This window comes from Limulus polyphemus, unplaced genomic scaffold (genome assembly GCF_000517525.1).
Source record: "Limulus polyphemus unplaced genomic scaffold, Limulus_polyphemus-2.1.2 Scaffold66, whole genome shotgun sequence".
Taxonomy (NCBI): domain Eukaryota; kingdom Metazoa; phylum Arthropoda; class Merostomata; order Xiphosura; family Limulidae; genus Limulus; species Limulus polyphemus.
In genome coordinates this window covers 220132-233050 of record NW_013665676.1, presented here as the reverse complement: position 1 = coordinate 233050, position 12919 = coordinate 220132, and the positions used below count along the sequence as shown (strand labels likewise).

Here is a 12919-nt window from a genome sequence, read left to right as displayed (position 1 = left end):
TATGATAATGCTGCTGTCATGTCAGGTCATCTGTCAGGCGTTCAACAAAGAATTCTGAACAAAATTCCAAAAGCATTGTTTATAAACTGTGACAATCATAGTTTGACCTTAACATGTCTTCATGCTGCAAATCAGTTATTTATAATTTCTTTGCTCATTCAACAACTCGATGGGACGAACTGCAACAGGAGCTTAAGATCTCTGTCAAGCGTGAATCATAAACACGGTGGAGTTCAAGAGAAAAGGCAGTAAAAGTTGTACATGAAAAACTGGATGAATTGCTAGGACTGTTAGAGCAATTAATTGAGAATAGCAACATGGTTGAAACAAAATGTGGTGCTAATAATATTCTGCAACGCATGCTTACATTTGATTTTCTTGTACTTTTGCATTTTGGAAGAAATCTTTTATCATCTATCAATCGAGTGCAGAAACGTCTTCAGGATCCAAAAATGAATTTTAAGAAGCAGCTGCTGATCTTGATTCTTTGAAAGAGAAATTGATAGAATCGCGTGAAAAGTCCTGTCAAGAAGCACTCAAAGTGGGCAAGAATCAATGTGAAACATGGGGATTGACCATTGAAAGAAGAAAAATACGTCGTAAACGAATGCCAGGTGAAAATGCAGCTGATGCGGGATTGACTGCTGAACAGGAAATTTATCGTATCATGAAGAATATTATTGATCGCTTGATTACAGAAATAACAGGAAGATTTTCTCGCTTACTAGATTTAGATTCACGGTTTGAATTTCTACTAGATGTGCAAAATATTATTTCTGGAGATTTCAAAGACGGAAAAGTCAAGAAAAATGTTCTGACTTAGCAAAGAGCAATCCAGATGATATTGCTGGACCAGAATTGTACAGAGAAATTAAAGACTGTAGAATATTGATAAGTAAAAGAACACGGACCGATTTTCCTGAACCAATGGTTAGAGTCATTGAGGTTCTCAAGTATGTAATAATTAATTTCAGCTTGCTGAAGGACCTTTCACAACTAGCAATAGAAACCCCAATTTTAACAAAATCTGCAATGCAATTCTTAAATTTAGGCAAATATCTTCACCACATGATATTATAATGTTAGCAAATCAGTTGAAGAACGACTTAGTATTTTGGCAATATTAAGTATTGAAAAAGACGTACTTAATACCTTAAATTTTGATAGTTTAATTGATGCATTTGCAGCAGCAAAAGTACGAAAAGTTCATATAATGTAACCATGAATACCAGAATGCTACCTGTACAAGATCTAGTTAAGTATATGTACAGTTTTGTAAACTAATAAAATTTGTTACTTGTAAACTTAAGTAGTATTTTATCAATCTGTTTTATAATCCATGTACACCACAAGTGATTGGCTTCTCATATAAAACATAAGTTTCAAAACTAGGGATATAACAGAAATTTATTCTGCATGCTTGAAAGATTACTCTAGCTATGTGACTTTGAACAATACTGGATGACATAAATATCGAAATGGTTTACAAATTATATAAGTACACCTAGTAGACTATACTTCATTAGTTCCTGGTTTAGGGTTGTGATATCGTGAGATGTTATATTGTGACTTTATTTTAGGCCTGTGTAAGGCGGTAATTAATTCTTTGTGTTATTGTCATTAAATGGGTAATGAGTCACAAAACAAATAATCAAAACATTTCAGAGGTGGGGGCGCCAAAAGTGTCTTTGCCACCGGGTGCTGAGAACCCTTGCTATGCCACTGCTGGCACATCCATGACTGAATGGGATAGTCTCTATAGGATTTTTAAGTATTTATCTGCTAGAGTAGTCCAACCCAGACTCTGGTAATACCGCCTGTCACTAACCAAAGAAAGCCTGGGGTCGTGCAGAAATGATGAATGAAGTACCTTCAGTGACTCATTATTCTGCGACTAAAAGGCGAGAATTTAACAATTGTCTAAGTGTAGTGGTTGTTTTAAATGCCCACAACACTATACCCTCGACATTTGGGACGTCTCAGCCTGGTGCTGGCCAAAATTCCGTGGAGAAAGGTTTGTGGCATCCTGACAGATTCTCGTGAGTAAGGCTAACATTCTAACCTGCGACCCTCAGATTGCGAGTTAAGCCTCATAACCGCCTGATCATGCTTGGCCTAAGCCAAATGCTAGTAGACGAAACTTTTAGAAAATATGGAAAGTTATGAAAGAAACAAAACATAGAAAACATTTGATTTCTTCTTACCATATACTTAACTTAAGCTTTCCATAAACACACGGTACTTCATTAATCGACCACTAGTCTCAAAATTTTAAGATTTATTACTCATTCACATTAAGTAAACCTGCCACTCGTACGAAAACTTCTTTCACGTTCTTGTTGACGATTGTTAAACTAACTGACATTTAATGTTTTTCGCTTTTTGTTTGTTTGTTTTTTCTGTTTTGCTATGAGAAAGTATCGCCCTCTAGTGACAATATTTGGTATTGAATAAATAAAACACGACCTATTACTCCAGAAAACATAATTGGTTTCATTTAAGCCAACGATCTGCCAGTCAATATCAGTTATATCATGTTTGCACATAACAGCAAGCATTATTTATTACCCAATGCCACAGTTTTTTAGATAGGAAATTCAAAGAAGCCATATTTATTTCAGAGAATAACAGGCCCGTACGCAGAATGTTTGAAAGGGGAATTCTAATTTGTGAGATCAAAAGCCAACACATATTGTGCGAAGCACAATCATCATGCAAAGCACGCTAATGCTACGGGAGTCTGGGGGCATGCCCTCCCCCAGTTGCAAAACATAGGTGCTATGAGATTAAATCTGGAAGCAATTTTGCATTAAATATAAGTTAAACAATTTCATGGCTGTTCACATAATATCCACACGATTTTTTCCGGATAAACTGAACAGACAATAAATCTTTGAGACTACTTCCAAATTTCATAGAGGCCAAGAAATATGTAGAGGAAATATATCCTACAGTTATGTTTTGAACTTGTTTACTAAATTCTGTAACTTTGTGAGATGGTGGTGTAGCTGGAACAGAGTGCAGAAAGGGACAGAGGGATTTAATTATCCACCCCCCTAAGTGTAGCTACGGCCTCTAGGTGCGAGTTGCGTTTTTTTCGGGAACGGAGCGCGAACTTGGAATTTTCGGGTTCACACTGATCACCCTTGTCCAGAAGTCTGCAGTACTTTCTCAAATGTTCATAAATATAATAAGAAGGTTTTACGTGTAGGTGCTCGGACAGCCATATACATTTGATTTATAAACCACCCTGTTATCTATTTGTCCTTGTACTTCCTTCTCAAAAAGTGTTTTAGTTCACAAGTCGGTTTCTGACAAATATAATGTTTGCGTCATTGTCATGCTTCTTACGTCATCTTTAGTTCTTAAAAACGGAATGCCTCAAGCTGTCGTTATAATGAAGTCAGGTTTAGGACCAAAACGTTAAAACAAATTTAACAACACCGCTATTTGTTTTGGAGTTGTAATTTAGCAGTTATCAAGTGTTTTTAACACTTTTTATTCTTTCCTGTAGCCTTACACAAATTTTAATCAAGTCTAAGTTTCGAAAAAATAAAGCGAAGACAATTAATAATTCAATAATAAATAAGCAGAATAAACGTTTATTTAGTGATGTTTTGAGCAAACGCTCTTTGTCAAGCCTTGGTTAAGCCTATGGCGGTTGGTTGGTTATTTGGCACGAAGCAACTATGGCGGTAAGACTAACTAAAGTTTGTTAACGAGTGTTCATTCGAAACATTAACCAATGAAAGTTTTTAATTTAGATTATATTATTCCACTTATTTATTGTTGATCTTTTTTTTTTTTCAGTAAGATCTAATCGAACAATAGCATGGGGAAACACCTACGGCATGGAAGATATATATTGATGACAAAGTATAGCTTCAATGTGTACAGAAAACTTTGAGAAATTCATATAGTACCCTGATGACATAATTCTCCAATAATCACCCTGATGAACAATGCATGCCTAACTTCCAGTGAAACTCCAGCGGTTAGATATGTTGTTCATTGCTTTTCTTTGCAGTTAGTGAACATTACAAGACAAATGACTCATTTTGTACCTACAGTGTACAATATTATAAAGTCTATCCCTTACTCTTAGCTTTCAAGACTTTGCAATGCATGCAACGAAGTATAGAAATTACTAATATTTTCCACACAGTATATCTACAGTAATGACAATAGTTAGAGAGTAACAATGAATTGCCATTTTATCATTAGCACAACATATTATTAAAAATCAGCAGAGATTCACAGCTGATATAAAATCGCGGTGGAAAGACATGTATCAAAATTACATTTTGACATTGTTTGGAATTATACTAAGGTGGTTTGATGCTAACTAAAATTGGTCGCTTTTTGGAAGGCCGTGTAACAGCCCTTTCTGACGCAATATCCCTACACTTAGATCATATAGATGTCTTTACATCGGAGATCTAGAATTTCTAAGATAGAAATATCCCTTGTAGTTAATGACATTGGTAAAAAAAGGAATCTGGACAAACTTGGAGTACTGGGACAATCCAGAAAGAGACCTGCAAAAAGTCGCACCTCAGCTGTAGTAATCGAATTGCGGTGTCTTGTAACAGGTAAGAGAAAGTCCACGGACAGAAAGATGAGTAGCAAAAGCTCTACAACGGAGTCTTTTGCAATGGAAATTGTGCTGCAGGGCTATTGGTAAGATACATGGTAGTTAGATAGAGTATGATCTGACCGTAACAGCATTGACTATAACGACGTGGTGAGGCTCCAAAAATCATTTTAGAATAATATACGCAACCTCTTTGTTCCCCAGAACATCCGCTTTTGTTTCGTTCCTTGTGTAACTTACACACTCTATTTTTTGTTCTAAGTTTTAACAGTGTTAAACTTAAAGAAGAGCTTAAAGTTTTTACTGAGAATGTTTCGATTTTCTATTTGTGCTTACTTTTTACTATCGAAGCGCTTTCATTCAATTTTATGTAACTGTAATACTAAAACACTGTCATTATCATTATGACCTACATAGCTTAGATCCACCTACTAATGCACACGTAACGGTATTCATAGCGTATTCAGGAAATTGCTAGTCACGGCACATTACCTGGTATATATATATATTTTCTGAAAAAAGTGAAACTTTAGGAAATTGTTCTTTCAGCTACATTAAAAGAGGTGGATAAGGTCATGTGAGAGTGTAAAGTAAACTTTTAAAATAAACTATCAACTTTTATAAATATATATATATATATATATTCAACAGGTCTGTGACTCACCTGCAAACACCAGACAAGATTGTAATTTTACGATTTTCAGGGCTCATCCAATATAAGACGGTCTAGCTCAGAATAACACCTTACAAAACAGAATCGAATCGAAACATTTTATGGGTTGGTGTTTTTTGAATTTCGCGCAAAGCTACACGAGAGCTATCTGCGCTAGCCGTCCTTAATTTAGCAGAGTAAGACTAGAGGGAAAGCAGCTAGTCATCACCACCCACCGCCAACTCTTGGGCAACTCTTTTACTAACGAATAGTGGGATTGCACATCACCTTATAACGCCCCCATTTATGAATTCAAACAAAATTTAAAGTAACTTAGTATTGTTAGACTGTACATACAATGTTATACATGTTTAGTATAACATACAGTCTATAGTTTAAACCTTGTACTGTTCTATCTACGATTTGTTACCTCTAAGGAAGGGCTGTAACCCGAATTGAACCGTACTAATAAATACACCTTTTGTCAGCAATGTTTAACCAATTCGTTTCCGTTATATAATATAGTACTTAATTATTTTGAAGATAATTTTTTTTATGAAAAGGTTTCCAGACGATTGTTTTGTGTTATGGAAAGATACTCAAGATATTATATGAATCTACAAAAACAGTAAAGAAAAATAATAAAGATTTTTTCGTTTTTCATTACTAATTTATTTAATTGCAATTTGAGAAATGTAATATATCTTAAGAATTTACAAACTTCGATGAATTTTATATTGGTGAAACAGATAATTTATGATTGAGGATGAATTTACATAAACTTACTGTTAGGTTTTCACGAGAAATTTCATGCTATGTTAGTAAACATTTTACTGAATGTATTTCGAGAAAATTTAAAACTCTGAACGAACCATATTATCATGTTTTCCTTTTTTTTCGCAAAATATTTCATAAATATTTGGCATCACTTTAAATAGATAGAGGTAAGAGGATAGAATAGGCAGTAGTTGGTAAAATTAGTTAGAATTGTGAATCCTTAAAAACTATTACTAAGAATCACCAAAAGGACAATAAAGTAAGTAGGAAGAATATTATTGTAATAAATAATTAAATATTAGAGAAATAACCTCATATAATAATATTATAATAAACGTTGGGATAATCAATATAAAATTTTAATTAAAATACAAATGATAAAGAAAGGAAAGTATATCTGACTAAGCTTAAAATTAATTTGATTTATTTTTAAATATATTTTAATATACTTAATTTATACAATAATTGTATTTTATGGTTGTAAATTTGGAAAAAAAGGTATTTAATTTAGGTTATGTTTAGTTGAAAAGTGATATATATATATTACATACACATATGAAAATTTATATAATGGTTCAGCAAAATTCATTTTGGTAAACTACGGTTCCTTTTAGAAAAATCGGTATAACAGCAGAAAATGTGTATTACCAATATGTTACGACTTTGTGTTGGTTGATAAATTATATACCATTTTGGTCCAGCTGTTATTAGAGCTGATCAATAAATTATATAAGATTTTGTTCAAGCTGTTATCAGTGTTTCTGTACGTTGTTCACTTTAGTAACTTATTGATATGACAAAAGTAAATGTTATAAGAGCTGAAACTGGATATTAACAGTTTTTACGACCAGCGTTTGAATTAACACAAATCTAAGATGACCCAATCTCGGGAGATATTATTGGGATTATGGTCGAAATTATTGATAATAACGAGGGTACCCAACTGATGAATCAGTGCATTTTAATCATTATAGGCTTTTGCTTTGTAAATTTCCAATGAAAATTAATTAAAATGTTAACAATAGCTAGTAGTTAAACTAGCCGGTTGGTACTGGGATGGATGTGTAGAGACATAACATATTCAATAAATCTGTTTAGATATAGTAACAGATTTGAAAACCATAATTGAACATGCGCTATAGTTACTGCATTCTAACTCTAATCAAGTTTTACGCTCATTTAACTTTAACTATTGGGAAATCTATACTGTAATTTCAGATATACTGCACAAGTTTTTACTTGTTAAACATTTCTGACGTGTTTTATGGGAATCCAAAGACTCCATATCTTTAATAATTAAAACGGTTATTTTTCTCCTGAAGACGAGTAGTTAAGATGAAAAAAAAACATCAAAGATAGTTTACTTCTGTGTAAGAATTACCTACTACATATGATCCCCTTTGGATAATCTTTATTGAGAATGAAGATTTTCCTTTATTAAGTCACGTAGTCGAGTCTTTATTGAAACCCAATATCAACGGTTGTTTTGTGCTGTTGGGATTCGTCTTTTAGGTCATTGCTCTTAACGAACCAAGATTTTATCCTTCCTGCCTATAAGCTATGTAAATCTATATAAGGAAATACAAACATAGAAAAAAAAACACGACTGTCTGTATATATTTACTTCCTCTAAGTTTTTTTAGAAGGCCACTCGTCGAAATTATGGTGTTTGCCTTTTTTGGAAATAAACGATCAATAAATTAAAGACCAAAAAAGAGTAAATATTATTATCTTGAAAGTTAAGACGGGAATAGTCACACATATACGTAATCAATTTAAGTGAAATACAGAGGAGGTGAAATTTGCCAACCCGAGGAATAAGGTTTAAAAAGAAATTCACAAGCACAACAGTAAATGCTAATTTTACATTGAAACAATTATATTTTATTGCATTTTTGAACTAAGATGTTTACCAGCGACAGATTTGAAAATTTTATCATATTTCTTTCTAATATTTTGTAGTTGTGATATTTTCATCCAATCGAAACATAAGTAAATTAAATATTTTTGTATTATCAAGCAGCTTTGAACATTAGTAAAGAACTTATGCACAGCATATTTTACAACTGAATGAGTTAGCTCAGTATGTCCACTAAAACGATCTTAATTCATGGAAGTTGTTTTATGTACCATTCAACGAATGTTCGAGTTAGGATCAAACCTAAAATACGTTTACAGTGGGATACTTAATTGCTCTATTATAACGCGTACCCCGGTGAAACAGCTGTAACTCTTCAGATTTACAACGCTCAAATCAGGGGTTCGATTCCCCTCGGTGGACACAGCAGATAGCCCAATGTAGCATTGCTATAAGAAAACACATACACACTGTTATGACGCAAGTTAACTCACTGTAAATAGATCAAGACATTATGTGTAGTGTGTTAGTGACGCACGTCGAATCTTTCATTAAGCCTGATATGTGGAATATAAATTTAAAAGTCATGAATAGTGCACAGGGGGTACTCTCCTATGATTATTGAAGGTAGTTCAACTTATAAAAACAAAGTTATCATCCTATGATTACGTAAGGTAGTTTAAAGTATAGAACAGATGTGAACTTTGTATGTAATGCATTTGTTACGTCACCCTATGATTGCTTAAGGTGGCTCAAACTACAGAACAAGTGTAGAGTTTGGTGTAAATTGCATTTGCTGCAACGCTCTATGGTTGCTTAAGGTAGTTGAACAAAAAAAACAGAGTCGGGGTTCATTGAAAGTGAAAGCTTTAATAATAATCAGTATCCAACTATGATACATAAAGGTTTTTTCTTCTAAACCGTATGAAAACCCTGAGGATAAAACACATTTAACAGCAATGAATAGTCCTTTTTTGACATTAAGAATGCAATCTTATGTTGAGTGATAATAATTTAATGGTAATCAAGCAACAGTTATGAAGGAAATCTAAATCCTTATCATGCTGAGTGTAGATTCATTGGAGAAGAACAGCCACTGAGAAATTAACAAGCGTTGTACACTAAGAAAACGTAATTATTATTGTCGATGAAACCTATACATAACTAATTTGAGTATAAATAAACCTGCTCTGTTTAGCTTGAAAGTTTCAGCCAACGTTAGCAGGTGTTATATAAACAGACATATATTAAACGTGATTTTACTAAGACTAGTTTCCAAATTTCCAAACCGTTTTAGTTTCTTTTTTTTTCAAATAAAGCCAGCCCTCTATAGTCTGTAGTGCTCTTTGTACCTGTAAAAATAGAAGGGACTGTATGATATGCTAGTTTTTCTCGTATTTATAAGTTAAAAATATAACGCCCCACTCTCGCTCCCAAAGAGAGCCTTTACGAATAAATTAACGCCCTACACCACAAAAAAGTGTCATTACGATTAAGTTAACACTCTTTCTCTCTCAAAAAAAAAAAAAGAGTGAAAATTTTCAATTAATTTTAAATTGACGATTGTACGAAATTGAGGATGAAAATGAAATAGGTAACGTTTTTTCAAAAAAAAAAAATTGCCACGTGTGTAATGTTCAATCTTAAAAACTCAAACTTTTTGAAAACAACAACGATTATTTTATACATAATTCTATAAAAATGAGATAGTTTCCAGTCTCCAAATTACTAAAATACAATAACTTACTGTACAAGGTTAAAAAGTGGTAAAAAACCCCGATGAAACTGGAAAACAATCTCATACACTCTACATGTTTCGACGTATACTACTGCGTTTTTAAGAGGTAGCGTTTTCACTCAAATTCCAATAATAAACACGTTTGAAGATGTTAACCATGTAGTTTTATTTCATGAATGGACTCAACGAAATAATATCGTGTAATCTAACTACAAACTAACGTATAATACCATGTAGCAGTATTCAGAACTTCTTAGATGGTCCCCAAATTATATATGCGTTTACTTCTCCGAACAGCCCATCAACATGTGTTTCAAGCAGAAACTGAGCTACATTTTACAACTATGGACACGAAGCAGGTGATGGTAGTCACATCTTATGAAATGAACATGATAAAACGCTAAAAAAACATCAGTGAATGTATGCTACGTTTTGTGTTTTACTGAAACAAAAATGGAAACATTAAGACAAAGACTAAAATGAAAAAAAGCAAAATCTAAATTACTTTGTTTTCTCTTTCAGAGAGCTGTTGTAAGCATGTGTTTAAACGTGTTTGCATATGTGTTTCTGTATATATGGTTATGTAGTATTTACATATATTTGTATTTGTGAAGCTTTAATTTGTTTTGATAACCGAAATAAAACTGAATATAATAAGCTTAGTTATTTAATCTCTCTTTCTTTCAATACAAACACAAACAGAACAAGCAAATGCTATTTACAAGTCCACGGAAATGACGTACCATTCGTGACTGTACAAAGTTCCAAATATAGTAGCTTGCCTTGCGTAATACATCTGTTAGTGCAGCTAAGCACGTTAAGCCTCGTCGTACTATTCGCGTTATTATTTTCATCTGCACATTTAACTGCTGAGAGGTCTGGTGTGTGGAATTTCTGCTACGCTGAATGTTCTTGTCTGTGTAGCAGATAACAATAACGAATTGAACTTTATCTGCTCACTAGTATGTTTTAATTCTCATTTTCCCTAATTTTAGTAACATTTAAAATATGACATTTAACTTGGGACCTAATACTTAAGATCAACCAAGACTTAAGTGGATTCGTGCTTGTGGTTTTAGAACAAGAATATGGAAATGTGAACACTTGATAAGTATGAAGTATAAACGTTATCGTATAGAGTGCGTATCTGCAAAAGGTCTTGCAGATATGTTATCGTACAGACTATTCGATAATGGCGCTAAAGAGGTTCCTGATAACAGCTTTCAATAATCAACAGCTGGTTATATATGGCAAGGTGCCAAGTCTATTAATCACCTGTCTGTTAATGTTTTCGTTATTTGTGGCATATGTAAAATTTCGTTCCTAGGATGTCGTTAAGATTTACTATTAAATAGAACGTAAACTCCAATCGTAATTTAACTTATGAAAATAAATCACACTTTACCGCATTTTACATTTCTAACATACCCTTCATTTTACTGTCGGTGAACACTAATAAACTTAACCCAAACGCATCAAAAACGTCGAGTTGGAAGTGTTTTCCTACAATGGAAACTAGTATTATCTTAAGACATTCAATTCATTTTAATATATATATTATCAAAAGAATGAAATAGCTCAATTGGCAGCTGCACTCAATTTCGATTTAATTTTACTATGCCCACTTGTGACATGAAGAGCAAAGAAAACAACAAACATTTATGGCTTATCAGTATTTTCCTAAGGATTTTTCTCTAATATCTACCTGTACATGATAGAAATGAGATTTTAATCACGAAATTCATCAATTCACAAAACAACTCAAAACAGAATAATTTTTAGGTAATTAAGTCGTAAATTCATGTAACTTGACCAATATTTTAATGAGTGTTAAAATATTCCATATATTGTATAGTATAACATAGTTAATTTGCCAAATTATAAACTCTCTATCGATAATCCATATATAGCAAACAGAATATATATAGATCAATATACGGGGCGTTTTCTAACGCGCATGTTTACCTTTTTTTTTGTTTTTTTTAGTGGAAAATTGATCACTTGAAGTTCGAAACATTTTTTCTGGATTAACAGCAGTTACTGAGTAATAAAGGTATTTTTTACTTCAGTAATGTAGCTATTATTAGGCATTTCTAGCAGTTTGTTTGAAGTTAAATACAAAGCTACAAACTGGGCTATCTGTGCTCTGCCCACTACGGGTATCGAAACCCGGTTTTTAGCGTTGTGAGTCCGCAGACATGCCGCTGTGCTACTGGGGAGCATTTGCAGCAGAAAGAAATGATCAAATATTTAATATAATAAAATACGCATTTGACGTAAAATAATACAACGTTCTTAAATTATGACTTCACAATTATAACAAAATTGATAATAAATTTAATAGTTGGCTTGTCAATAATGTAGTCTTTGCAAGTAAATAAAATCTAAAAAACAATTTATACTTTCGAGAAAAATTATTCTAATTTTTGCAGACAATTTTAATTATGCACTGTTAACTTTTTATATTCAAATACAAAATTAAAGCTGTCTTTCTGGCTTTTGTTGTATCTAGTCTCACGCAAAATCTATTAAGCAGCAACAAATATACATCCATTTTCTCTAAGCTTTTGACGCCCTGCGGGTTAACTTCAGGGAAGTTTTGAAATAACTTTTCAGAACCACAGACAAATTAAAGATTCATGTGACTTCATTGTATATAAAAGAATTTGAAATAACACGAGATTAGAATTGCTTTGAAGAGAATAGAAAAAAACTCGAAGAACAATATACCTCCCAAGTCAATTAATCGTCTTTCCAGGTATTTTATCACAGTTATTTGCTCACCCTATGGACGTTAATTTAATTTTAAAAACTTTTCCTGTGCAGTGTTAAAGTAAACTATATGTAAATGACAGTGTGCTAATTTAAATCTCTTTTAATGTAAGCAAGGATTTAATTTTTATCCCTATTTTCTATACTGAGGTTTTAGTAAATTGGCACGCCTCTCACAAACATCCATCGGATCATCTTGTTATTGAAATAGATGTCGTGTAAAGTGTGTTCTAAGTTCTTACAGCAAGCATATAAAAAATGATTAACTCTTTATTAGAGTTAGCAATCTTTCTGAGAATTCCTCTGCTACCAAAACAAAAAAACTTGACATAAAGAAACTTATACGAGCCCACGTCAAAATTGTTTAAATAAACCATTATAAGCAACAAAAATAAAAAACAACAACTTAGGTATTTCCCTGGGTGTTCTTTCAGAAGAATTCAACAGTAGCAGCGCGTGGGTTTGGGGGGCCGACTGGATCTCCAATGGGGCCCAAGGTTTGTTTGTTTTTGAATTTCGCGCAAAGGT

General features: G+C 32.9%; 1 protein-coding gene across 3 annotated transcripts in view; it reads right to left on the bottom strand.

Annotated features, from left to right (window-relative positions):
• Positions 1-12919, bottom strand: part of LOC106465099 (phospholipase D3-like) — a 56836-nt gene that overhangs the window by 29681 nt on the left and 14236 nt on the right. Inside the window, exon 1 of one of the 3 annotated variants that reach the window (XM_013925298.2) lies at positions 2205-2356. The exons of 1 other annotated variant lie outside the window; for it this stretch is intronic. In XM_013925298.2, the coding sequence (XP_013780752.1) occupies positions 2205-2207 (3 nt within the window). In that variant the 5' untranslated portion in view covers positions 2208-2356. Of the gene's footprint in view, positions 1-2204; positions 2357-12919 lie in introns of those variants that run through there. One more of the 3 variants, XM_022393409.1, reaches the window with a different exon arrangement.